Raw genomic sequence first — 22,849 nt, forward strand, 5'->3', positions numbered from 1 at the left:
GGTGTGATTCTGTACCTGTAGTAAAGTGGTGTAATTCTGTACCTGTAGTAAAGTGGTGTAATTCTGTACCTGTAGTAAAGTGGTGTGATTCTGTACCTGTAGTAAAGTGGTGTAATTCTGTACCTGTAGTAAAGTGGTGTGATTCTGTACCTGTAGTAAAGTGGTGTAATTCTGTACCTGTAGTAAAGTGGTGTGATTCTGTCCATGGAGTAAAGCGGTGTGATTCTGTACCTGTAGTAAAGTGGTGTGATTCTGTACCTGTAGTAAAGTGGTGTAATTCTGTACCTGTAGTAAAGTGGTGTGATTCTGTACCTGTAGTAAAGTGGTGTAATTCTGTACCTGTAGTAAAGTGGTGTAATTCTGTACCTGTAGTAAAGTGGTGTAATTCTGTACCTGTAGTAAAGTGGTGTAATTCTGTACCTGTAATAAAGTGGTGTAATTCTGTACCTGTAGTAAAGTGGTGTAATTCTGTACCTGTAGTAAAGTGGTGTGATTCTGTACCTGTAGTAAAGTGGTGTGATTCTGTACCTGTAGTAAAGTGGTGTAATTCTGTACCTGTAGTAAAGTGGTGTGATTCTGTACCTGTAGTAAAGTGGTGTAATTCTGTACCTGTAGTAAAGTGGTGTAATTCTGTACCTGTAGTAAAGTGGTGTAATTCTGTACCTGTAGTAAAGTGGTGTACCTGTAGTAAAGTGATGTAATTCTGTACCTGTAGTAAAGTGGTGTGATTCTGTACTTGCAGTAAAGTAGTGTGATTCTGTACCTGTAGTAAAGTGGTGTAATTTTGTACCTGTAGTAAAGTGGTGTAATTCTGTACCTGTAGTAAAGTGGTGTAATTCTGTACCTGTAGTAAAGTGGTGTGATTCTGTACCATTAGTAAAGTAGTGTGATTCTGTACCTGTAGTAAAGTAGTGTGATTCTGTACCTGTAGTAAAGTGGTGTGATTCTGTACCTGTAGTAAAGTGGTGTGATTCTGTACCTGTAGTAAAGTGGTGTGATTCTGTACCTGTAGTAAAGTGGTGTGATTCTGTACCTGTAGTAAAGTGGTGTAATTCTGTACCTGTAGTAAAGTGTTGTAATTCTGTACCTGTAGTAAAGTGGTGCAATTCTGTACCTGTAGTAAAGTGGTGTAATTCTGTACCTGTAGTAAAGTGGTGTAATTTTGTACCTGTAGTAAAGTGGTGTAATTCTGTACCTGTAGTAAAGTGGTGTGATTCTGTACCTGTAGTAAAGTGGTGTAATTCTGTACCTGTAGTAAAGTGGTGTAATTCTGTACCTGTAGTAAAGTGGTGTGATTCTGTACCTGTAGTAAAGTGGTGTAATTCTGTACCTGTAGTAAAGTGGTGTGACTCTGTACCTTTAGTAAGGAGGTATAATTCTGTACCTGTAGTAAAGTGGTGTGTTACCTGTAGTAAAGTGGTGTAATTCTGTACCTGTAGTAAAGTGGTGTAATTCTGTACCTGTAGTAAAGTGGTGTAATTCTGTACCTGTAGTAAAGTGGTGTAATTCTGTACCTGTAGTAAAGTGGTGTAATTCTGTACCTGTAGTAAAGTGATGTAATTCTGTACCTGTAGTAAAGTGGTGTGATTCTGTACTTGCAGTAAAGTAGTGTAATTCTGTACCTGTAGTAAAGTGGTATAATTTTGTACCTGTAGTAAAGTGGTGTGATTCTGTACCTGTAGTAAAGTGGTGTAATTCTGTACCTGTAGTAAAGTGGTGTAATTCTGTACCTGTAGTAAAGTGGTGTAATTCTGTACCTGTAGTAAAGTGGTGTAATTCTGTACCTGTAGTAAAGTGGTGTAATTCTGTACCTGTAGTAAAGTGGTGTAATTCTGTACCTGTAGTAAAGTGGTGTAATTCTGTACCTGTAGTAAAGTGGTGTGACTCTGTACCTGTAGTAAAGTCGTGTAATTCTGTACCTGTCGTAAAGTGGTGTGACTCTGTACCTGTAGTGAAGTGGTGCAATTCTCTACCAGGAGTAAAGTAGTGTGATTCTGTACCTGTAGTAAAGTGGTGTAATTCTGTACCTGTAGTAAAGTGGTGTAATTCTGTACCTAACAAAAAGTGGTGTAATTCTATCCATTGAGTAAAGTGATGTAATTCTGTACCTGTAGTAAAGTGGTGTAATTCTGTACCTGTAGTAAAGTGGTGTAATTCTGTACCTGTAGTAAAGTGGTGTGATTCTGTACCTGTAGTAAAGTGGTGTAATTCTGTACCTGTAGTAAAGTGGTGTGATTCTGTACCTGTAGTAAAGTGGTGTGACTCTGTACCTTTAGTAAGGAGGTATAATTCTGTACCTGTAGTAAAGTGGTGTGATTCTGTACCGCTAGTAAAGTAGTGTGATTCTGTACCTGTAGTAAAGTAGTGTGACTCTGTACCTGTAGTAAAGTGGTGTAATTCTGTACCTGTAGTAAAGTGGTGTAATTCTGTACTTGAAGTAAAGTGGTGTGATTCTGTACCTGTAGTAAAGTGGTGTAATTCTGTACCTGTAGTAAAGTGGTGTGACTCTGTACCTTTAGTAAGGAGGTATAATTCTGTACTTGAAGTAAAGTGGTGTGATTCTGTACCTGTAGTAAAGTGGTGTAATTCTGTACCTAACAAAAAGTGGTGTAATTCTATCCATTGAGTAAAGTGATGTAATTCTGTACCTGTAGTAAAGTGGTGTGATTCTGTACTTGCAGTAAAGTAGTGTGATTCTGTACCTGTAGTAAAGTGGTGTAATTCTGTACCTGTAGTAAACTACAGACTCTATGATGCTGACTACACATCATTAACTATAAACTCTATGATCCTGACTCTACACATCCTTAACTATAAACTCTATGATCCTGACTACACATCCTTAACTATAAACTCTATGATCCTGACTCTACACATCCTTAACTATAAACTCTATGATCCTGACTCTACACATCCTTTACTATAAACTCTATGATCCTGACTACACATCCTTAACTATAAACTCTATGATCCTGACTCTACACATCCTTAACTATAAACTCTATGATCCTGACTACACATCCTTAACTATAAACTCTATGATCCTGACTACACATCCTTAACTATAAACTCTATGATCCTGACTACACATCCTTAACTATAAACTATGATCCTGACTACACATCCTTAACTATAAACTCTATGATCCTGACTACACATCCTTAACTATAAACTCTATGATCCTGACTACACATCCTTAACTATAAACTCATCCTGACTTACAACTTATAAACTCTATGATCCTGACTACACATCCTTAATTATAAACTCTATGATCCTGAGTACACATCCTGACTTGATATACTTAACTATAAACTCTATGATCCTGACTCTACACACATCCTTAACTATAAACTCTATGATCCTGACTACACATCCTTAACTTTAAACTCTTATAATACTGACTACACAATCTTAACTATAAACTCTATGATCCTGAGTACACATCCTTAACTATAAACTCTATGATCCTGACTACACATCCTTAACTATAAACTCTATGATCCTGACTCTACACATCCTTAACTATAAACTCTTATGATCCTGACTACACATCCTTAACTATGAACTCTGTGATCCTGACTACACATCCTTAACTATAAACTCTATGAACCTTACTCTACACATCCTTAACTATGAACTCTATGATCCTGACTACACATCCTTAATTATAAACTCTATGATCCTGAGTACACATCCTGACTTGATATACTTAACTATAAACTCTATGATCCTGACTCTACACACATCCTTAACTATAAACTCTATGATCCTGACTACACATCCTTAACTATAAATCCTTAACTACACATCCTTAACTATAAACTCTATGATCCTGACTACACAACCTTAACTATCAACTCTATGATCCTGACTACACAACCTTAACTATAAACTCTATGATCCTGACTACACATCCTTAACTATAAACTCTATGATCCTGACTCTACACATCCTTAACTATAAACTCTATTAACCTTAATCTTCACATCCTTAACTATAAACTCTATGATCCTGACTCTACACACATCCTTAACTATAAACTCTATGATCCTGACTCTACACATCCTTAACTATAAACTCTATGATCCTGACTACACATCCTTCACTATGAACTCTATTATCCTGATTAAACATCCTTAACTATAAACTTTATGATCCTGAGTACATATCCTTAAATATAAACTCTCTGATCCTGACTCTACACATCCTTAACTATAAACTCTATGATCCTGACTACACATCCTTAACTATAAACTCTATGATCCTGACTACACAACCTTAACTATCAACTCTATGATCCTGACTACACAACCTTAACTATAAACTCTATGATCCTGACTACACAACCTTAACTATAAACTCTATGATCCTGACTACACATCCTTAACTATAAACTCTATGATCCAGACTACACATCCTTAACTATAAACTCTATGATCCTGACTCTACACATCCTTAACTATAAACTCTTATGATCCTGACTACACATCCTTAACTATAAACTCTATGATCCTGACTCTACACATCCTTAACTATAAACTCTATGATCCTGAATCTACACACATCCTTAACTATAAACTCTTATGATCCTGACTACACATTCTTAACTATCAACTCTATGATCCTGACTACACAACCTTAACTATAAACTCTATGATCCTGACTACACAACCTTAACTATCAACTCTATGATCCTGACTACACAACCTTAACTATAAACTCTATGATCCTGACTCTACACATCCTTAACTATAAACTCTATGATCCTGACTACACATCCTTAACTATAAACTCTATGATCCTGACTACACATCCTTAACTATAAACTCTATGATCCTGACTACACATCCTTAACTATAAACTCTATGATCCTGACTACACATCCTTAACTATAAACTCTATGATCCTGACTACACATCCTTAACTATAAACTCTATGATCCTGACTACACATCCTTAACTATAAACTCTATGATCCTGACTACACATCCTTAACTATAAACTCTACGATCCTGACTCTACACATCCTTAACTATAAACTTTTATAATACTGACTCTACACATCCTTAACTATAAACTTTATTAACCTTAATCTTCATATCCTTAACTATAAACTCTATGATCCTGAATCTACACACATCCTTAACTATAAACTCTATGATCCTGACTCTACACATCCTTAACTATAAACTCTATGATCCTGAATCTACACACATCCTTAACTATAAACTCTATGATCCTGACTCTACACACATCCTTAACTATCAACTCTTTGATCCTGACTACACATTCTTAACTATAAACTCTATGATCCTGACTCTACACATCCTTAACTATAAACTCTATGATCCTGACTCTACAAATCCTTAACTATGAACTCTATTAACCTTACTCTACACATCCTTCACTATGAACTCTATTATCCTGATTACACATCCTTAACTATAAACTTTACGATCCTGAGTACACATCCTTAAATATAAACTCTCTGATCCTGACTCTACACATCCTTAACTATAAACTCTATGATCCTGACTACACATCCTTAACTATAAACTCTATGATCCTGACTACACATCCTTAACTATAAACTCTATGAACCTGACTACATATCATTAACTATAAACTCTATGATCCTGACTCTACACATCCTTAACTATAAACTCTATGATCCTGACTACACGTACTTAACTACAGACTATATGATCCTGACTACATATCCTTAACTATAAACTCTATGATCCTGACTCTACACATCCTTAACTATAAACTCTATGATCCTGACTACACATCATTAACTATAAACTCTGTTAACCTTAATCTTCACATCCTTAACTCTAAACTCTATGATCCTGAATCTACACACATCCTTAACTATAAACTCTATGATCCAGACTACACATCCTTAACTATAAACTCTATGATCCTGACTCTACACATCCTTAACTATAAACTCTTATGATCCTGACTACACATCCTTAACTATGAACTCTATGAACCTTACTCTACACATTCTTAACTATGAACTCTATGATCCTTACTACACATCCTTAACTATAAACTCTATGATCCTGACTTGATATACCTAACTATAAACTCTATGATCCTGACTACACATCCTTAACTATAAACTCTATGATCCTGACTACACATCCTTAACTATAAACACTATGATCCTGACTTGATATACCTAACTATAAACTCTATGATCCTGACTTGATATACCTAACTATAAACTCTATGATCCTGACCACACATCCTTAACTATAAACTCTATGAACCTGACTACATATCCTTAACTATAAACTCTACGATCCTGACCACACATCCTTAACTATAAACTCTATGAACCTGACTACATATCATTAACTATAAACTCTATGATCCTGACTCTACACATCCTTAGCTATAAACTCTATTAACCTTAATCTTCACATCCTTAACTATAAACTCTATGATCCTGACTCTACACACATCCTTAACTATCAACTCTTTGATCCTGACTACACATCCTTAACTATAAACTCTATGATCCTGACTCTACAAATCCTTAACTATGAACTCTATTAACCTTACTCTACACATCCTTCACTATGAACTCTATTATCCTGACTAAACATCCTTAACTATAAACTTTATGATCCTGAGTACACATCCTTAACTATAAACTCTATGATCCTGACTCTACACATTCTTAGCTATAAACTCTATGATCCTGACTACATATCCTTAACTATAAACTCTACGATCCTCCTGACTACACATCCTTAACTATAAACTCTATGATCCTGACTCTACACACATCCTTAACTATAAACTCTATGATCCTGACTACACATCCTTAACTTTAAACTCTTATAATACTGACTCTACACATCCTTAACTATCAACTCTATTAACCTTAATCTTCACATCCTTAACTATAAACTCTATGATCCTGACTCTACACACATCCTTAGCTATAAACTCTCTGACTCTCTGATCCTGACTACACATCCTTAATTATAAACTCTATGATCCTGAGTACACATCCTTAACTATAAACTATATGATCATGACTACATATCCTTAACTATAAACTGTATGATCCTGACTACACATCATTAACTATAAACTCTATGATCCTGACTACACATCCTTAACTATAAACTCTATGATCCTGACTACACATCCTTAACTATAAACTCTATGATCCTGACTCTACACATCCTTAACTATAAACTCTATGATCCTGACTACACATCCTTAACTATAAACTCTATGATCCCTACACATCCTTAACTATAAACTCTACATCCTGACTACACATCCTTAAACTCTAAACTCTATGATCCTGACTCTACACATCCTTAACTATAAACTCTTATGATCCTGACTACACATCCTTAACTATAAACTCTATGATCCTGACTACACATCCTTAACTATGAACTCTATGATCCTTACTACACATCCTTAACTATAAACTCTATGATCCTGACTTGATATACCTAACTATAAACTCTATGATCCTGACTACACATCCTTAACTATAAACTCTATGATCCTGACTACACATCCTTAACTATAAACTCTATGATCCTGACTCTACACATTCTTAGCTATAAACTCTATGATCCTGACTACATATCCTTAACTATAAACTCTACGATCCTGACCACACATCCTTAACTATAAACTCTATGATCCTGACTACATATCATTAACTATAAACTCTATGACTACACATCCTTAACTATAAACTCTATGATCCTGACTTGATATACTTAACTATAAACTCTATGATCCTGACTACACATCCTTAACTATAAACTCTATGATCCTGACTACACATCCTTAACTATAAACTCTATGATCCTGACTACACATCCTTAACTATAAACTCTATGATCCTGACTACACATCCTTAACTATAAACTCTATGATCCTGACTACACAACCTTAACTATAAACTCTACGATCCTGACCACACATCCTTAACTATAAACTCTATGAACCTGACTACATATCCTTAACTATAAACTCTACGATCCTGACCACACATCCTTAACTATAAACTCTATGAACCTGACTACATATCCTTAACTATAAACTCTATGACTGACTCTACACATCCTTAACTATAAACTCTATGATCCTGACTACACATCTTTAACTACAGACTCTATGATCCTGATCCTCTACACATCCTGACTACACATTACTATGATGCTGACTACACATCATTAACTATAAACTCTATGATCCTGACTCTACACATCCTTAACTATAAACTCTATGATCCTGACTACACATCCTTAACTATAAACTCTATGATCCTGACTACACATCCTTAACTATAAACTCTATGATCCTGACTACACATCCTTAACTATAAACTCTATGATCCTGACTACACATCCTTAACTATAAACTCTATGAACCTATCCTTCTATACACATCCTTAACTATAAACTCTATGATCCTACACATCCTTAACTATAAACTCTATGATCCTGACTCTACACATCCTTAACTATAAACTCTATGATCCTGACTACACATCCTTAACTATAAACTCTACGATCCTGACTCTACACATCCTTAACTATAAACTTTTATAATACTGACTCTACACATCCTTAACTATAAACTCTATGATCCTGACTACACATACTTAACTATGAACTCTGTGATCCTGACTACACATCCTTAACTATAAACTCTATGATCCTGACTACACATTCTTAACTATCAACTCTATGATCCTGACTACACAACCTTAACTATAAACTCTATGATCCTGACTACACAACCTTAACTATCAACTCTATGATCCTGACTACACAACCTTAACTATAAACTCTATGATCCTGACTACACATCCTTAACTATAAACTCTATGATCCTGACTCTACACATCCTTAACTATAAACTTTTATAATACTGACTCTACACATCCGTAACTATAAACTCTATTAACCTTAATCTTCATATCCTTAACTATAAACTCTATGATCCTGACTCTACACACATCCTTAACTATAAACTCTATGATCCTGACTACACATCCTTAACTATAAACTCTATGATCCTGACTTAATATACCTAACTATAAACTCTATGATCCTGACTACACATCCTTAACTATAAACTCTATGATCCTGACTACACATCCTTAACTATAAACTCTATGATCCAGACTACACATCCTTAACTATAAACTCTATGATCCTGACTACACATCCTTAACTATAAACTTGAACTACACATCCTTAACTATAAACTCTATGATCCTGACTCTACACATCCTTAACTATAAACTCTATGATCCTGACTACACATCCTTAACTATAAACTCTATGATCCTGACTACACATCCATAAACTCTATGATCCTGACTCTACACACATCCTTAACTATAAACTCTATGATCCTGACTACACATCCTTAACTATAAACTCTATGAACCTTACTCTACACATCCTTAACTATGAACTCTTATGATCCTGACTACACATCCTTAACTATGAACTCTGTGATCCTGACTACACATCCTTAACTATAAACTCTATGAACCTGACTACACATCCTTAACTATAAACTCTATGATCCTGACTACACATCCTTAACTATAAACTCTATGATCCTGACTACACATCCTTAACTATAAACTCTATGATCCTGACTATACACATCCTTAAATATAAACTCTATGATCCTGACTCTACACATCCTTAACTATAAACTCTATGATCCTGACTACACATCCTTAACTATAAACTCTATGATCCTGACTACACATCCTTAACTATAAACTCTATGATCCTGACTACACATCCTTAACTATAAACTCTATGATCCTGACTACACATCCTTAACTATAAACTCTATGATCCTGACTACACATCCTTAACTATAAACTCTATGATCCTGACTCTACACATCCTTAACTATAAACTCTATTAACCTTAATCTTCACATCCTTAACTATAAACTCTATGATCCTGACTACACATCCTTAACTATAAACTCTACACACATCCTTAACTATAAACTCTATGATCCAGACTACACATCCTTAACTATAAACTCTATGATCCTGAATCTACACACATCCTTAACTATAAACTCTATGATCCAGACTACACATCCTTAACTATAAACTCTATGATCCTGACTCTACACATCCTTAACTATATCCTTAACTATAAACTCTATGATCCTGACTACACATCCTTAACTATAAACTCTATGATCCTGACTACACATCCTTAACTATAAACTCTATGATCCTGACTACACATCCTTAACTATAAACTCTATGATCCTGACTCTACACATCCTTAACTATAAACTCTATGATCCTGACTACACATCCTTAACTATAAACTCTATGATCCTGACTACATATCATTAACTATAAACTCTATGATCCTGACTACACAACCTTAACTATAAACTCTACGATCCTGACCACACATCCTTAACTATAAACTCTATGAACCTGACTACACATCCTTAACTATAAACTCTGTGAACATTACTCTACACATCTTTAACTATGAACTCTCTGATCCTGACTACACATCCTTAATTATAAACTCTATGATCCTGAGTACACATCCTTAACTATAAACTCTATGATCCTGACTCTACACATCCTTAGCTATAAACTCTATGATCCTGACTACACATCTTAACTATAAACTCTATGATCCTTAGTACACATCCTTAACTATAAAGTCTATGATCCTGACTCTACTCATCCTTAACTATAAAATCTTATAATACTGACTCTACACATCCTTAACTATAACCTCTATGATCCTGACTCTACACATCTTTATGTTTATGGTTTCCTTACTTCCTGTTACATCCAGGGTAGTTTGACTGCTTTGACCTGTTCCAACAATGTTGGTGGCAAAACAAATATATGCTCCCTCATCTCCTGAATTAGCATTGTAAATGATTAAACTTGGGGAATTCACAGATGAGCCATCATAGTTGTTGCCGTCAGTAACAATATTAGAGGTGACACCGTTGGTGATTTTCTGCCAGAAGACAGAGTTGTGAGCTGGATCTGCAGTCACTGTACATTGTAGGGTAACCGTGGAGCCAGTTGTTACTGAGTATGTCGTCTGAGCAATTGTTACAACAGGAATACCTGAAATTCAACATCAGACAAATTTGTCAAATGTCCCAGAAATCATCAGTATCAATGAGGGCTCAATTTATAGGCAATATATTTTCAATCACTCTGCTGATTTCAATTTATTGATAATTTTCTCCAATAGAAAACGAGATCTGTCAGCATGATTAAATATATAAATATAGCATACCTAATGAAAAGTGTTGAGCCAAGAGTTTTTCTGGATTTCAAGGTGTAATTTTTACAGTTGAGTCTGTGACAGCAGATTTGCTTGATTTAAGCTGAAAGCTAAGTTAACCTAATAACATGAACAATACCACTACATAGTCTCAAATTTCATTCCAATATCCCTATTGAGCACAATGCTGTATTAATCATGTAGTGTTGGTAATTGGTGAATTTAAAAAAAACAGTTCACTATCTGATTCTATTTCAATTCCAATGATAATGTTTAGTACTCTGTAATATTTAGTGGGATTAGAGAGCTTGAAGACAATATCTAACACCAATGTTGATTATCATATATATTTAACATCTTTAATTGTATTTTGTTCTTTTATCAAAGCAAGCTAGTTTGAAGTTTTCAAGGCATTTCCAGGCTTCCTGATCAAAGTGGCAACCTGAACAAGTTAGATATGTTTAATTTCATGTCAGAATACAGAATTTATGTCCAGCCAAACTCAAGTGACTAGATCTAGTCTATGAAAGTGTGACATCAATATCAAATAAGTTCATATAAATCGTTGCAACACCTGTGAATAGTTCTTCCTGTGAGAAAATAGGTCCCCTTTTAATATCAACAGATATTTTCTAAATCAGCAACATTCACATATTTTTTTACAACTTCCACAATATGATAATTTAAATGTTTTTTAAATCATAGTTTATATACAATTTTTGAATCTTCTTTCCTGCAAATGTACTTTGATAGCTGTAATATGTGTATGGTTATAATTACTATGTTCATCTATAGGAGTTGTTTACATTGTATATACTAATGAGTTAAGGGGGATGTAAATTTTACCAATCAGAAGAAACCCTGAGGGATCCCTTGCTACAGTGTGTGCATCCCCTCAGTTTTTTATTTAAGGTGTGGGATTTCACACCTAGATTTTGCTTTTTCATTTACGTCAAATAATTTGGATTATCTCTTTGATAGATCTGCAAAGCACTTAACCATATATCCCATCATTGCATAATTTTTTTGTGTAGGCCCGTTTCGGCTCACAGACTTGGAGTTTAACGCGCATTCCTTTCTACCAGGCTAACCTAGTATCGCTGCCATTACTAAAGTTATGACAAACATCAGTCGTAGGTGATCTGAATGGCCTATATTGAGGATTACGTTGAATTTCGCCACCATACAACTTGATTGTGAATTATCTCACAGTTCATGTTTTTAAGTGTGTCGTTTTGTGTGAACATTGAAAGACTTTGCAGAGAGAGTGTGCTAACTACTCCTACGTCACCTCATTTAATTACATTGTAAGACAATCACTTAACAATGGGAACTAAACGCAAGACAGCAAGGCTTACACTTTACGATCCAGAAATTCTGCAGAACTGGACAATTTCCCGTTTGCAGGAAGAATAACGACGTCTGGATGTGTCTTTTAAAAGTTCGTCAAGGCGTATGGTGCTTGTAAAAAAGTTGTGGGAAGCGTGGAACGGTGTCACTGTCGCACACCAGTCTAGAGGTGAGGTATACCAAAATGCCACACGTTCAGACACAGGAACTTCCGCAAACATATCGAGTTCCGGTACAATGACTAACCAGCTAGTGGATATGGTTTAAAGTCTAGCAGAAAGCATTGCAAATCTGCAACAGTGCTATCAGAGACTTGAAAGCAGGTTGGAAATACACAATCACGCCTCGTCCCTCATGCCTTTTGCAAACCAGTGACCTATAGTCTGCACTCTTTGTGACAGTACTCTTCACACTTCTTCTTTTTGCCCGCTATGTGCCAAAGACTTACACAATCACAGATCAGCTAGCAAAGCAAATGGTGTCAACAAGTCGGAATCAAAATATAACGCCAATTCTAACGCAGAGAGCCATGGTCTTCCGCGAGTGTATCATGAAGGACGTGAAGTGTGTAATAACTTAAATGGCAATATGGGCTGCAAAATTTTCTCTTGCCCATATGTCACACCTATCTAAATTGCAAGGGCAACCACTCTCAATCAGCATGCCCTTTAGAGAGTATGCAGCCTCACAGCAAGAAAAACTAACATCGTTTCATACTACCACTACACTTATTAACACAATAGCTTTGAAACTTGAACTGGAGCATCATCCTGATAAAAGCTTCATCAACCACCTATTACAAGGCCTAACCTTGGGTTTTGAAACTGGGCTTCAATCTTTATCCGTTAATTCTATGGAGTGCAAAAATCTAAGGTCAGCTTCCCAGGATCCAACTAGTGTGGCAGGTTTAGTGCAAAAGGAGGTAGAGAAAGGATATTTACTAGGATCTTTCCACAGAATTCCCTTCCATAATTTCCGTATTAACCCAACTGGCCTTGCTGAACATAAGTACTCAAAGAAGAAACATTTAATTGTAGATATGTCAGCACCACACAGTGACTAGAATAGCCCTAGCTTGAATAGCCTATTTGACAAGGCTACTTCTTCCTTAAAGTATATCACCATAGATGATGCCATTTCTATCATTAAAAAGCTCGGTCTCCATGCTTGGTTGATGAAAACTGACATCACAGATGCCTTTAAACTCCTTCCTATTAAGGAAGAATTATGGCCGTAACATGGTATCAAGTGGGAAGATAAGTATTATTTCTTTACTAGATAAGTGTTTGGGAGTCGTTCTAGTCCGAAACTCTTCAACAACCTCTCAAAGGCCGTGTGTTGGATCGCCACCAATAATTATGGCATTACTAACATCTTATACTTGCTTGACGATTTCCTGGTTATAGAACCAGCATCAACCAATGCTTCGGTTACTAGGGATTGATTTTTTAGTTTATTGCCTTAGAGTATTTAGGAGTCATTCTATATTCAAGCCGTATGGAATGTAGACTGAAAAAGTCTCGTGCATCATAACTGAGTTAGAGTCATTTTTTACCGGGAAGTCCTGTACCAAACGTGAATTACTCAGTTTGTTAGGGCACATGAATTTTGCTGGTCAATGTATTCGACCGGGTCATTCTTTCGTATCGCATTTAATATCACTTTCTACTACAGTACGAAAGCTTCATTATTATGTTAAACTGACAGAAGGATGTCTTTCGGACTTAACTTTGTGGGCAGTCTTCTTGCACAACTGGAGTGATGTTTCGTTCTTCTTGGATGATTGTGTTACCACTTCTGCGGACCTTCATCTATTCACTGATGCTACTAACACAGCTTTTGGGGCTATTTACCCGAATCAGTGGTTCCAGGGCACATTTCCAGCAGAGCTTTTGTCAGGTGAAACGTCCATAGCACTTTTCGAGTTATATCCTATTGTCATGGCCTGTGTTTTGTGGGGCCATTTTTGGAGCCGGAAACGTATTCTTTTTCACGGTGATGACTTAGCTACTGTGGAAATCATTAACGGAGGCCAATCTAAAGTGAAAGCTATAATGAGATAGATGCACACCTTGACCATGTAATCCAGGCCTTGGGCAGATGGTCATCCGATTGTTTCAATAGATATATTAGAATTAGCCCCATGTCGATCCAGAAAACTCAAAAGGATATGACTTCCATTCGTAGTTCAGGTGTTTTCATCCAGTAGTTGGTTACTTTCTGGTGTTAGTTTTAGCCCTAATAGTTAAGAGTCTGGTTTTGTTATCTGCGTATAATTATTTTCTTTTATTTTTCTACATCCATATATGTATTTTACCTACTTCAGTTATGTTTTGTTAGCTTCAATGTATACTATACAGTACAATGTAAACTTAACATTACACAGCTAATCATGTCATTGATTTCTAATCGATATCTACTATCATTCATTGGGGGCACTCACTCTCATGTGTAACATAATCTTTCCTTATGGATATTAAATTCTCATAATAATAGTCTTTTACAGATATGACTCAGCTTCTCTCATATCACTGAGGGCCTAGTGGGACATATTCAGCTTCTCTAAGATAATTGAAGGCTTAGCTAGTACAAGAGTATCGTCTATTCGTTAACAGGATATTCTCAAGTTCACAAGTATGTTACAAAGCTTCTCTCAATCATTGAGGGCCTAGCCAGACATTCTCAGCTTCTATCATATCTTTGAGGGCCTAGCTGGTGCATGAGTATAACCTATATTCATTTATCCCGGCTTTCCTACTTTCATTGAGAAGCTTCTTCAGTTTTATTGAATTTTTGAATTTATACAGTGAGATTGTAGTGTAGAGTGAGTAGCTCCTAATATGCCAATATTATCTGTATTCTTTGCATTAGTGGTAAATAAACTATGTACTGTACTCTGTAACGTGTGTTAATTTATATAAAATCAAGTATTAGTTTGTCTCAGAGCATTTTGACAAGATGCTTTTCTTGAGTTCAAAAATTATTTGAAAATGACATTGGTCCCTGGTATGATCAAACAAACTGCTATTTTTATAGGTTTATTACAAGTAACTTACCCTCATGCAGGTTTCTTTCTCTCTTGGAAAAAAACCCTGCTAGTTTTTACAAATTCAGAGAATGTTATATGAAGCAGGAATTTAGGAAAAAGGCAACAACAACATATCTGTTTTGTACATCCTGAGATAACAAATTATTCACATTAGCATCCAAACCTACCAGTTGCTGGTACAAGAATTATACAGAAATGGTAATGTTGCTTGTAGATAATTACTTGCTACGTAGAAAACTACTTGTGGTCCATGTCTGAGTGAAAAATTGTTGATAAAATGTTATCATTCTACCCATGTTTAGTCATGACCAGATATTTCATTCAAAGAGGATATATAAATATATATATATAATCTATGCGTTTTGATGTCAAGAATATAATTTGTTGATCTATAAGCTCCAAAGCTTGGTACATGCTTTTGGCAAACTTTGGTTTCCATTAAACAAGACACCCAATAGCCCCGCATTGTTCACCTGATATTTAATGCTTTTTAATAGATAAATGTAGATGTCACATTATCATACATCCCAAAATGTCATTTTAAATCTTAATCAAATTTGACAAGTGTGACCTGCAATATGGATCAAGGTCATATATTTTGACAAACTTTGTCAGGCTTCATCCAAGTAGCCTTGCAGTCAAACATCCTGATTCTAAACATGTTTCTTCTGAAGACGTTGTTTGAAAGGAAAACTTGACATCAGTATACAACATTGTGGCATTTCTACATGACCACGTTTAGCAAGATTGGAAAAAAAGTTTTCTTTGTTATTTTCAAAGTTTCAATAACTCAATATACATCACACTTTTGATTTCAGTAATCATTCATACATTTATAGTTAATTTTCCTCATACCACCCTATCCTACTTAAAAGTTTGAAATGAAGTAAGAAATACAAAGACTTGTATAAATGGGTGTGGAAATTCGCAATACATGCCAACTGTAACTTACATGTAAGCATTATCAAAATTGTATTTAAACATATAGGTAAACATCACATCGAATAAACTTACTTCCAGTGACAGTTAGGGAAGTTGTGGTACTGGTTCCTGTACCAACAGCATTGGTAGCAGTACATGAATAAACAGCCTGGTCTGATGCAGCAGCATTTGTGATGGTCAGTGATGGTATGGTTGGGTTAGCTCCCTGATATTTACTTCCATCAATAGCAACGTTATTGGTTGTGGTACCTATTGTGCGCTGCCAAATAACCTGTGTGTGGGCCGGATCAGCATTCACAGTACATTCCAGTACCACTGTCTGTCCTGTAATGACTGTATAAGTGGGCTGGGCAACAGTTACCACTGGGAGGCCTGAAATAGATAAAACACAATATCAGTCTGCTCAAGTCACATAGTCAATTTTCAAGTATCAACTGGAATGACTTCTATATGGGCCTTACTTCCTGTCACTGTCAGTGTGGTTTGACCACTGGTTCCAGTTCCTACAGCATTTGTGGCTGAACAGGTGTATATGGCGTTGTCACTGGCCGCAGCATTGAAGATGGTCAGGGATGGAGTATTGACCGTGGATCCAGAGTATTTGCCGGTGCCAGTGGTTAATGTGGAAGGCACACCATTGACTATACGCTGCCAGAAAACATTGTTATGTGAAGGTGAGGCAGTCACTGTACATCCCAGTGTGACCGTTTGTCCTGTCACAACGGAGTAGCTGGTCTGGGCTATAGTGACGATTGGCAAACCTGACAACAAAAGTGATCGGTTGGTGATAATCCCTAATACTTTCAGAACCATTCTATTGAAGATATATTAGATGAAAATTAGAATCTGAAAATGTGTACCTTCATGATGGATTTCTGAAAAAAATCTTTATAGGTGTATGGTATTAAGTATTGGTTTAATGACAGGTTCACTTGTCTATGTATTCATTGTGATAACTTTCCTCTCAATACAATTAAGTCAATAGCCTAAGTCCATAATTGACACGAAAGTGTGTTCAACTACAGATCATTAACAATGGTTTTTCCCCTTAACAAAAAGCAAGAGATCCCAGAGGGATCTTGGCGCCTACCATTTGATGATCTGTTTTCAGTTCTTGAAGATTTGTTTATTGTTTTTTGTTTGTTACAGGTGTTGTAAATGTTCATGAACTGGTCTTCATTGAATGTACTCAATGATGGCACAAGATATTTTTATTAAGTACCTATTAGCAAATATCATTTAAAAAAGATCCCAAAGTATTATTAGGTAGCAGTCAGTTACAGGTGGATAATGGACGATATGCTTGTGCTGTATTACTGTCGACATCCATGATAGCTGCCTGTGGGCCACCTTGATTTCAAATCAGTCCAAAAAAGGTACAATGCACAACCAGGGACCAAGGGAAACCAATATCTATGAAATATCAGAAGGATCCATCCAGTACTTCCTCAGATATAGCAGTAACAAGATTTTACTCTCAAAATCCAAGATGGCTGCCTGTCTGCCATCTTGATTTCGGATCAGTCCAAAAAGGTATAATGCACAACTTGGAACCAAAGGGAACCTGCATATGAAATTTGAGAATGATCCACCCCGTACTTTCCAAGAAATAGCAGTAACAAACTTTTACATTCAAAATCCAAGATGGCCACCTGTCTGCCATCTTGAATTCGAATCAGTCCAAAAAAGGTACAATGCACAACTAAGGACCAAGGGGAAACTGCATATGAAATTTGAGAAAGATCCATCCAGTACTTTCCAAGAAATAGCAGTAACAAACTTTTACTTCCAAAATCAAAGATGGCTGCCTGTAGGCCATCTTGAATTCGAATCAGTCCAAAACAGGTACAATGCACAACTAGGGACCAAGGGGAAACTGCATATGAAATTTGAGGATGATCCATCCAGTACTTTCTCAGAAATAGCGGTAACAAACTTTTCTTCCAAAATCCAACATGGCCACCTGTCGGCCATTTTGAAAGCGAATCAGTTCAATAAAGGTACAATGCACAACTAGGGACCAAGGGGAACCTGCATATGAAATTTGAGAAAGATTCATCCAGTACTTTTCCAGAAATAGCAGCAACAAGAATTGTTTACGGACGGACGACGGACCACGGACGCAGGGCGATTTGAATAACCCACCATCTATTAAAAAACGATTGAAAGCAAGACATTTTACCAAGTTATTACCAAAACATGTGCATTTCTTTTGTTTGTGAAAGTATCTTTGAGATCAGCTCTAAATACAGGAATGACACACCAACAAATTTAGAATGGTACATTGTTATTGTTTCAATTGTGATACAAATTTAAATAAAATTGGGAAAAGTTACATGTATAACCTGTTATATAAACAAAGTTACAAATAGCCAATGAATAGTGACCAGTTCACAACATACACATATATATTTATGACTGTAAATATTGGAATATTAATCAACATAACACTTAATGAAATATCAGGATCATTAATGTATTATCAGGGACATACAAAGGTAGGGGAGAGGATCATTAATGTATCATCAGGGACATACAAAGGTAGGAGACAGGATCATTAATGTATCATCAGGGACATACAAAGGTAGATGACAGGATCATTAATGTATCACCAGGGACATACAAAGGTAGGAGACAGGATCATTAATGTATCACCAGGGACATACAAAGGTAGGGGACAGGATCATTAATGTATCATCAAGGACATACAAAGGTAGGAGACAGGATCATTAATGTATCATCAGGGACATACAAAGATAGGAGACAGGACCATTAAAGTATCATCAGGGGCATACAAAGGTAGGATACAGGACCATTAAAGTATCATCAGGGGCATACAAAGGTAGGAGACAGGATCATTAATGTATCATTAGTGACATACATACATGTACATAGGATACAGGATCATTAATGTAACATTGTGGATGTACATAAGGAAAGAAACAGTATCACTCATACAAAAACAGGTGACATGATCATTAATGCTCCAAAGCTTGGTACATGCTTTTGGCAAACTTTGGTTTCCATTAAACAAGACACCCAATAGCCCCGCATTGTTCACCTGATATTTAATGCTTTTTAATAGATAAATGTAGATGTCACATTATCATACATCCCAAAATGTCATTTTAAATCTTAATCAAATTTGACAAGTGTGACCTGCAACATGGATCAAGGTCATATATTTTGACAAACTTTGTCAGGCTTCATCCAAGTAGCCTTGCAGTCAAACATCCTGATTCTAAACATGTTTCTTCTGAAGACGTTGTTTGAAAGGAAAACTTGACATCAGTATACAACATTGTGGCATTTCTACATGACCACGTTTAGCAAGTTTGGAAAAAAGGTTTTCTTTGGTATTTTCAAAGTTTCAATAACTCAATATATATCACACTTTTGATTTCAGTAATCATTCATACATTTATAGTTAACTCTCCTCATACCACCCTATCCTACTTAAAAGTTTGAAATGAAGTAACAAATACAAAGAAATGTATAAATGGGTGTGGAAATTCGCAATGCATGCCAATTGTAACTTACATGTAAGCATTATCAAAATTGTATTTAAACATATAGGTAAACATCACATCGAATAAACTTACTTCCAGTGACAGTTAGGGAAGTTGTGGTACTGGTTCCTGTACCAACAGCATTGGTAGCAGTACATGAATAAACAGCCTGGTCTGATGCAGCAGCATTTGTGATGGTCAGCGATGGTGTGGTTGGGTTAGCTCCCTGATATTTACTTCCATCAATAGCAACATTATTGGTTGTGGTACCTATTGTACGCTGCCAAATAACCTGTGTGTGGGCCGGATCAGCATTCACAGTACATTCCAGTACCACTGTCTGTCCTGTAATGACTGTATAAGTGGGCTGGGCAACAGTTACCACTGGGAGGCCTGAAATAGATAAAACACAATATCAGTCTGCTCAAGTCACATAGTCAATTTTCAAGTATCAACTGGAATGACTTCTATATGGGCCTTACTTCCTGTCACTGTCAGTGTGGTTTGACCACTGGTTCCAGTTCCTACAGCATTTGTGGCTGAACAGGTGTATATGGCGTTGTCACTGGCCGCAGCATTGAAGATGGTCAGGGATGGAGTATTGACCGTGGATCCAGAGTATTTGCCGGTGCCAGTGGTTAATGTGGAAGGCACACCATTGACTATACGCTGCCAGAAAACATTGTTATGTGAAGGTGTGGCAGTCACTGTACATCCCAGTGTGACCGTTTGTCCTGTCACAACGGAGTAGCTGGTCTGGGCTATAGTGACGATTGGCAAACCTGACAACAAAAGTGATCGGTTGGTGATAATCCCTAATACTTTCAGAACCATTCTATTGAAGACATATTAGATGAAAATTAGAATCTGAAAATGTGTACCTTCATGATGGATTTCTGAAAAAAAATCTTTATAGGTGTATGGTATTAAGTATTGGTTTAATGACAGGTTCACTTGTCTATGTAGTAATTGTGATAACTTTCCTCTCAATACAATTAAGTCAATAGTCTAAGTCCATAACTGACACGAAAGTGTGTTCAACTACAGATCATTAACAATGGTTTTTCCCCTTAACAAAAAGCAAGAGATCCCAGAGGGATCTTGGCGCCTACCATTTGATGATCTGTTTTCAGTTCTTGAAGACTTGTTTATTGTTTTTTGTTTGTTATAGGTGTTGTAAATGTTCATGAACTGGTCTTCATTGAATGTACTCAATGATGGCACAAGATATTTTTATTAAGCACCTATTAGCAAATATCATTTAAAAAAGATCCCAAAGTATTATTAGATAGCAGTCAGTTACAGGTGGATAATGGACGATATGCTTGTGCTGTATTACTGTCGACATCCAAGATAGTTGCCTGTGGGCCACCTTGATTTCAAATCAGTCCAAAAAAGGTACAATGCACAACTAGGGACCAAGGGAAACCAATATCTATGAAATATCAGAAGGATCCATCCAGTACTTCCTCAGATATAGCAGTAACAAGATTTTACTCTCAAAATCCAAGATGGCTGCCTGTCTGCCATCTTGATTTTGGATCAGTCCAAAAAGGTATAATGCACAACTTGGAACCAAAGGGAACCTGCATATGAAATTTGAGAATGATCCATCCAGTACTTTCTCAGAAACAGCGGTAACAAACTTTTACTTCCAAAATCCAACATGGCCACCTGTCGGCCATTTTGAAAGCGAATCAGTTCAAAAAAGGTACAATGCACAACTAGGGACCAAGGGGAACCTGCATATGAAATTTGAGAAAGATTCATCCAGTACTTTTCCAGAAATAGCAGCAACAAGAATTGTTTACGGACGGACGACGGACCACGGACGCAGGGCGATTTGAATAACCCACCATCTAATAGATGGTGGGCTAAAAAAAAAACGATTGAAAGCAAGACATTTTACCAAGTTATTACCAAAACATGTGCATTTCTTTTGTTTGTGAACGTGTCTTTGAGATCAGCTCTAAATACAGGAATGACACACCAACAAATTTAGAATGGTACAGTGTTATTGTTTCAATTGTGATACAAATTTAAATAGAATTGGGAAAAGTTACATGTATAACCTGTTATATAAACAAAGTTACAAATAGCCAATGAATATTGACCAGTTCACAATATACAGATATATATTTCTAACTGTAAATATTGGAAATATCAGGATCATTAATGTATTATCAGGGACATACAAAGGTAGGGGAGAGGATCATTAATGTATCATCAGGGACATACAAAGGTAGGAGACAGGATCATTAATGTATCATCAGGGACATACAAAGGTAGATGACAGGATCATTAATGTATCATCAGGGACATACAAAGGTAGGAGACAGGATCATTAATGTATCACCAGGGACATACAAAGGTAGGAGACAGGATCATTAATGTATCACCAGGGACATACAAAGGTAGGGGACAGGATCATTAATGTATCATCAGGGACATACAAAGGTAGGAGACAGGATCATTAATGTATCATCAGGGACATACAAAGGTAGATGACAGGATCATTAATGTATCGCCAGGGACATACAAAGGTAGGAGACAGGATCATTAATGTATCATCAGGGACATACAAATGTATGGGACAGGATCATTAATGTATCATCAGGGACATACAAAGGTAGGGGACAGGGTCATTAATGTATCATCAGTGACATACAAAGATAGGAGACAGGATCA

At 36.2% G+C, this 22,849-nt stretch overlaps 1 protein-coding gene across 1 annotated transcript in view; it reads right to left on the reverse strand.

Annotated features, from left to right (window-relative positions):
* LOC132558575 (hemicentin-1-like) overlaps positions 1–22,849 on the reverse strand; it is a 143,629-nt gene that overhangs the window by 78,662 nt on the left and 42,118 nt on the right. Inside the window, exons 15-16 of the mRNA XM_060223160.1 lie at positions 17,114–17,413; positions 10,849–11,148 (exon numbers count right to left, since the gene is read on the reverse strand). Coding sequence (XP_060079143.1) covers positions 10,849–11,148; positions 17,114–17,413 — 600 coding nt within the window. The remainder of the gene's footprint in view (positions 1–10,848; positions 11,149–17,113; positions 17,414–22,849) is intronic.

Source organism: Ylistrum balloti, unplaced genomic scaffold (genome assembly GCF_031769215.1).
Source record: "Ylistrum balloti isolate Yb309-2 unplaced genomic scaffold, AGI_CSIRO_Ybal_v1 Utg370798, whole genome shotgun sequence".
NCBI classification, from domain to species: domain Eukaryota; kingdom Metazoa; phylum Mollusca; class Bivalvia; order Pectinida; family Pectinidae; genus Ylistrum; species Ylistrum balloti.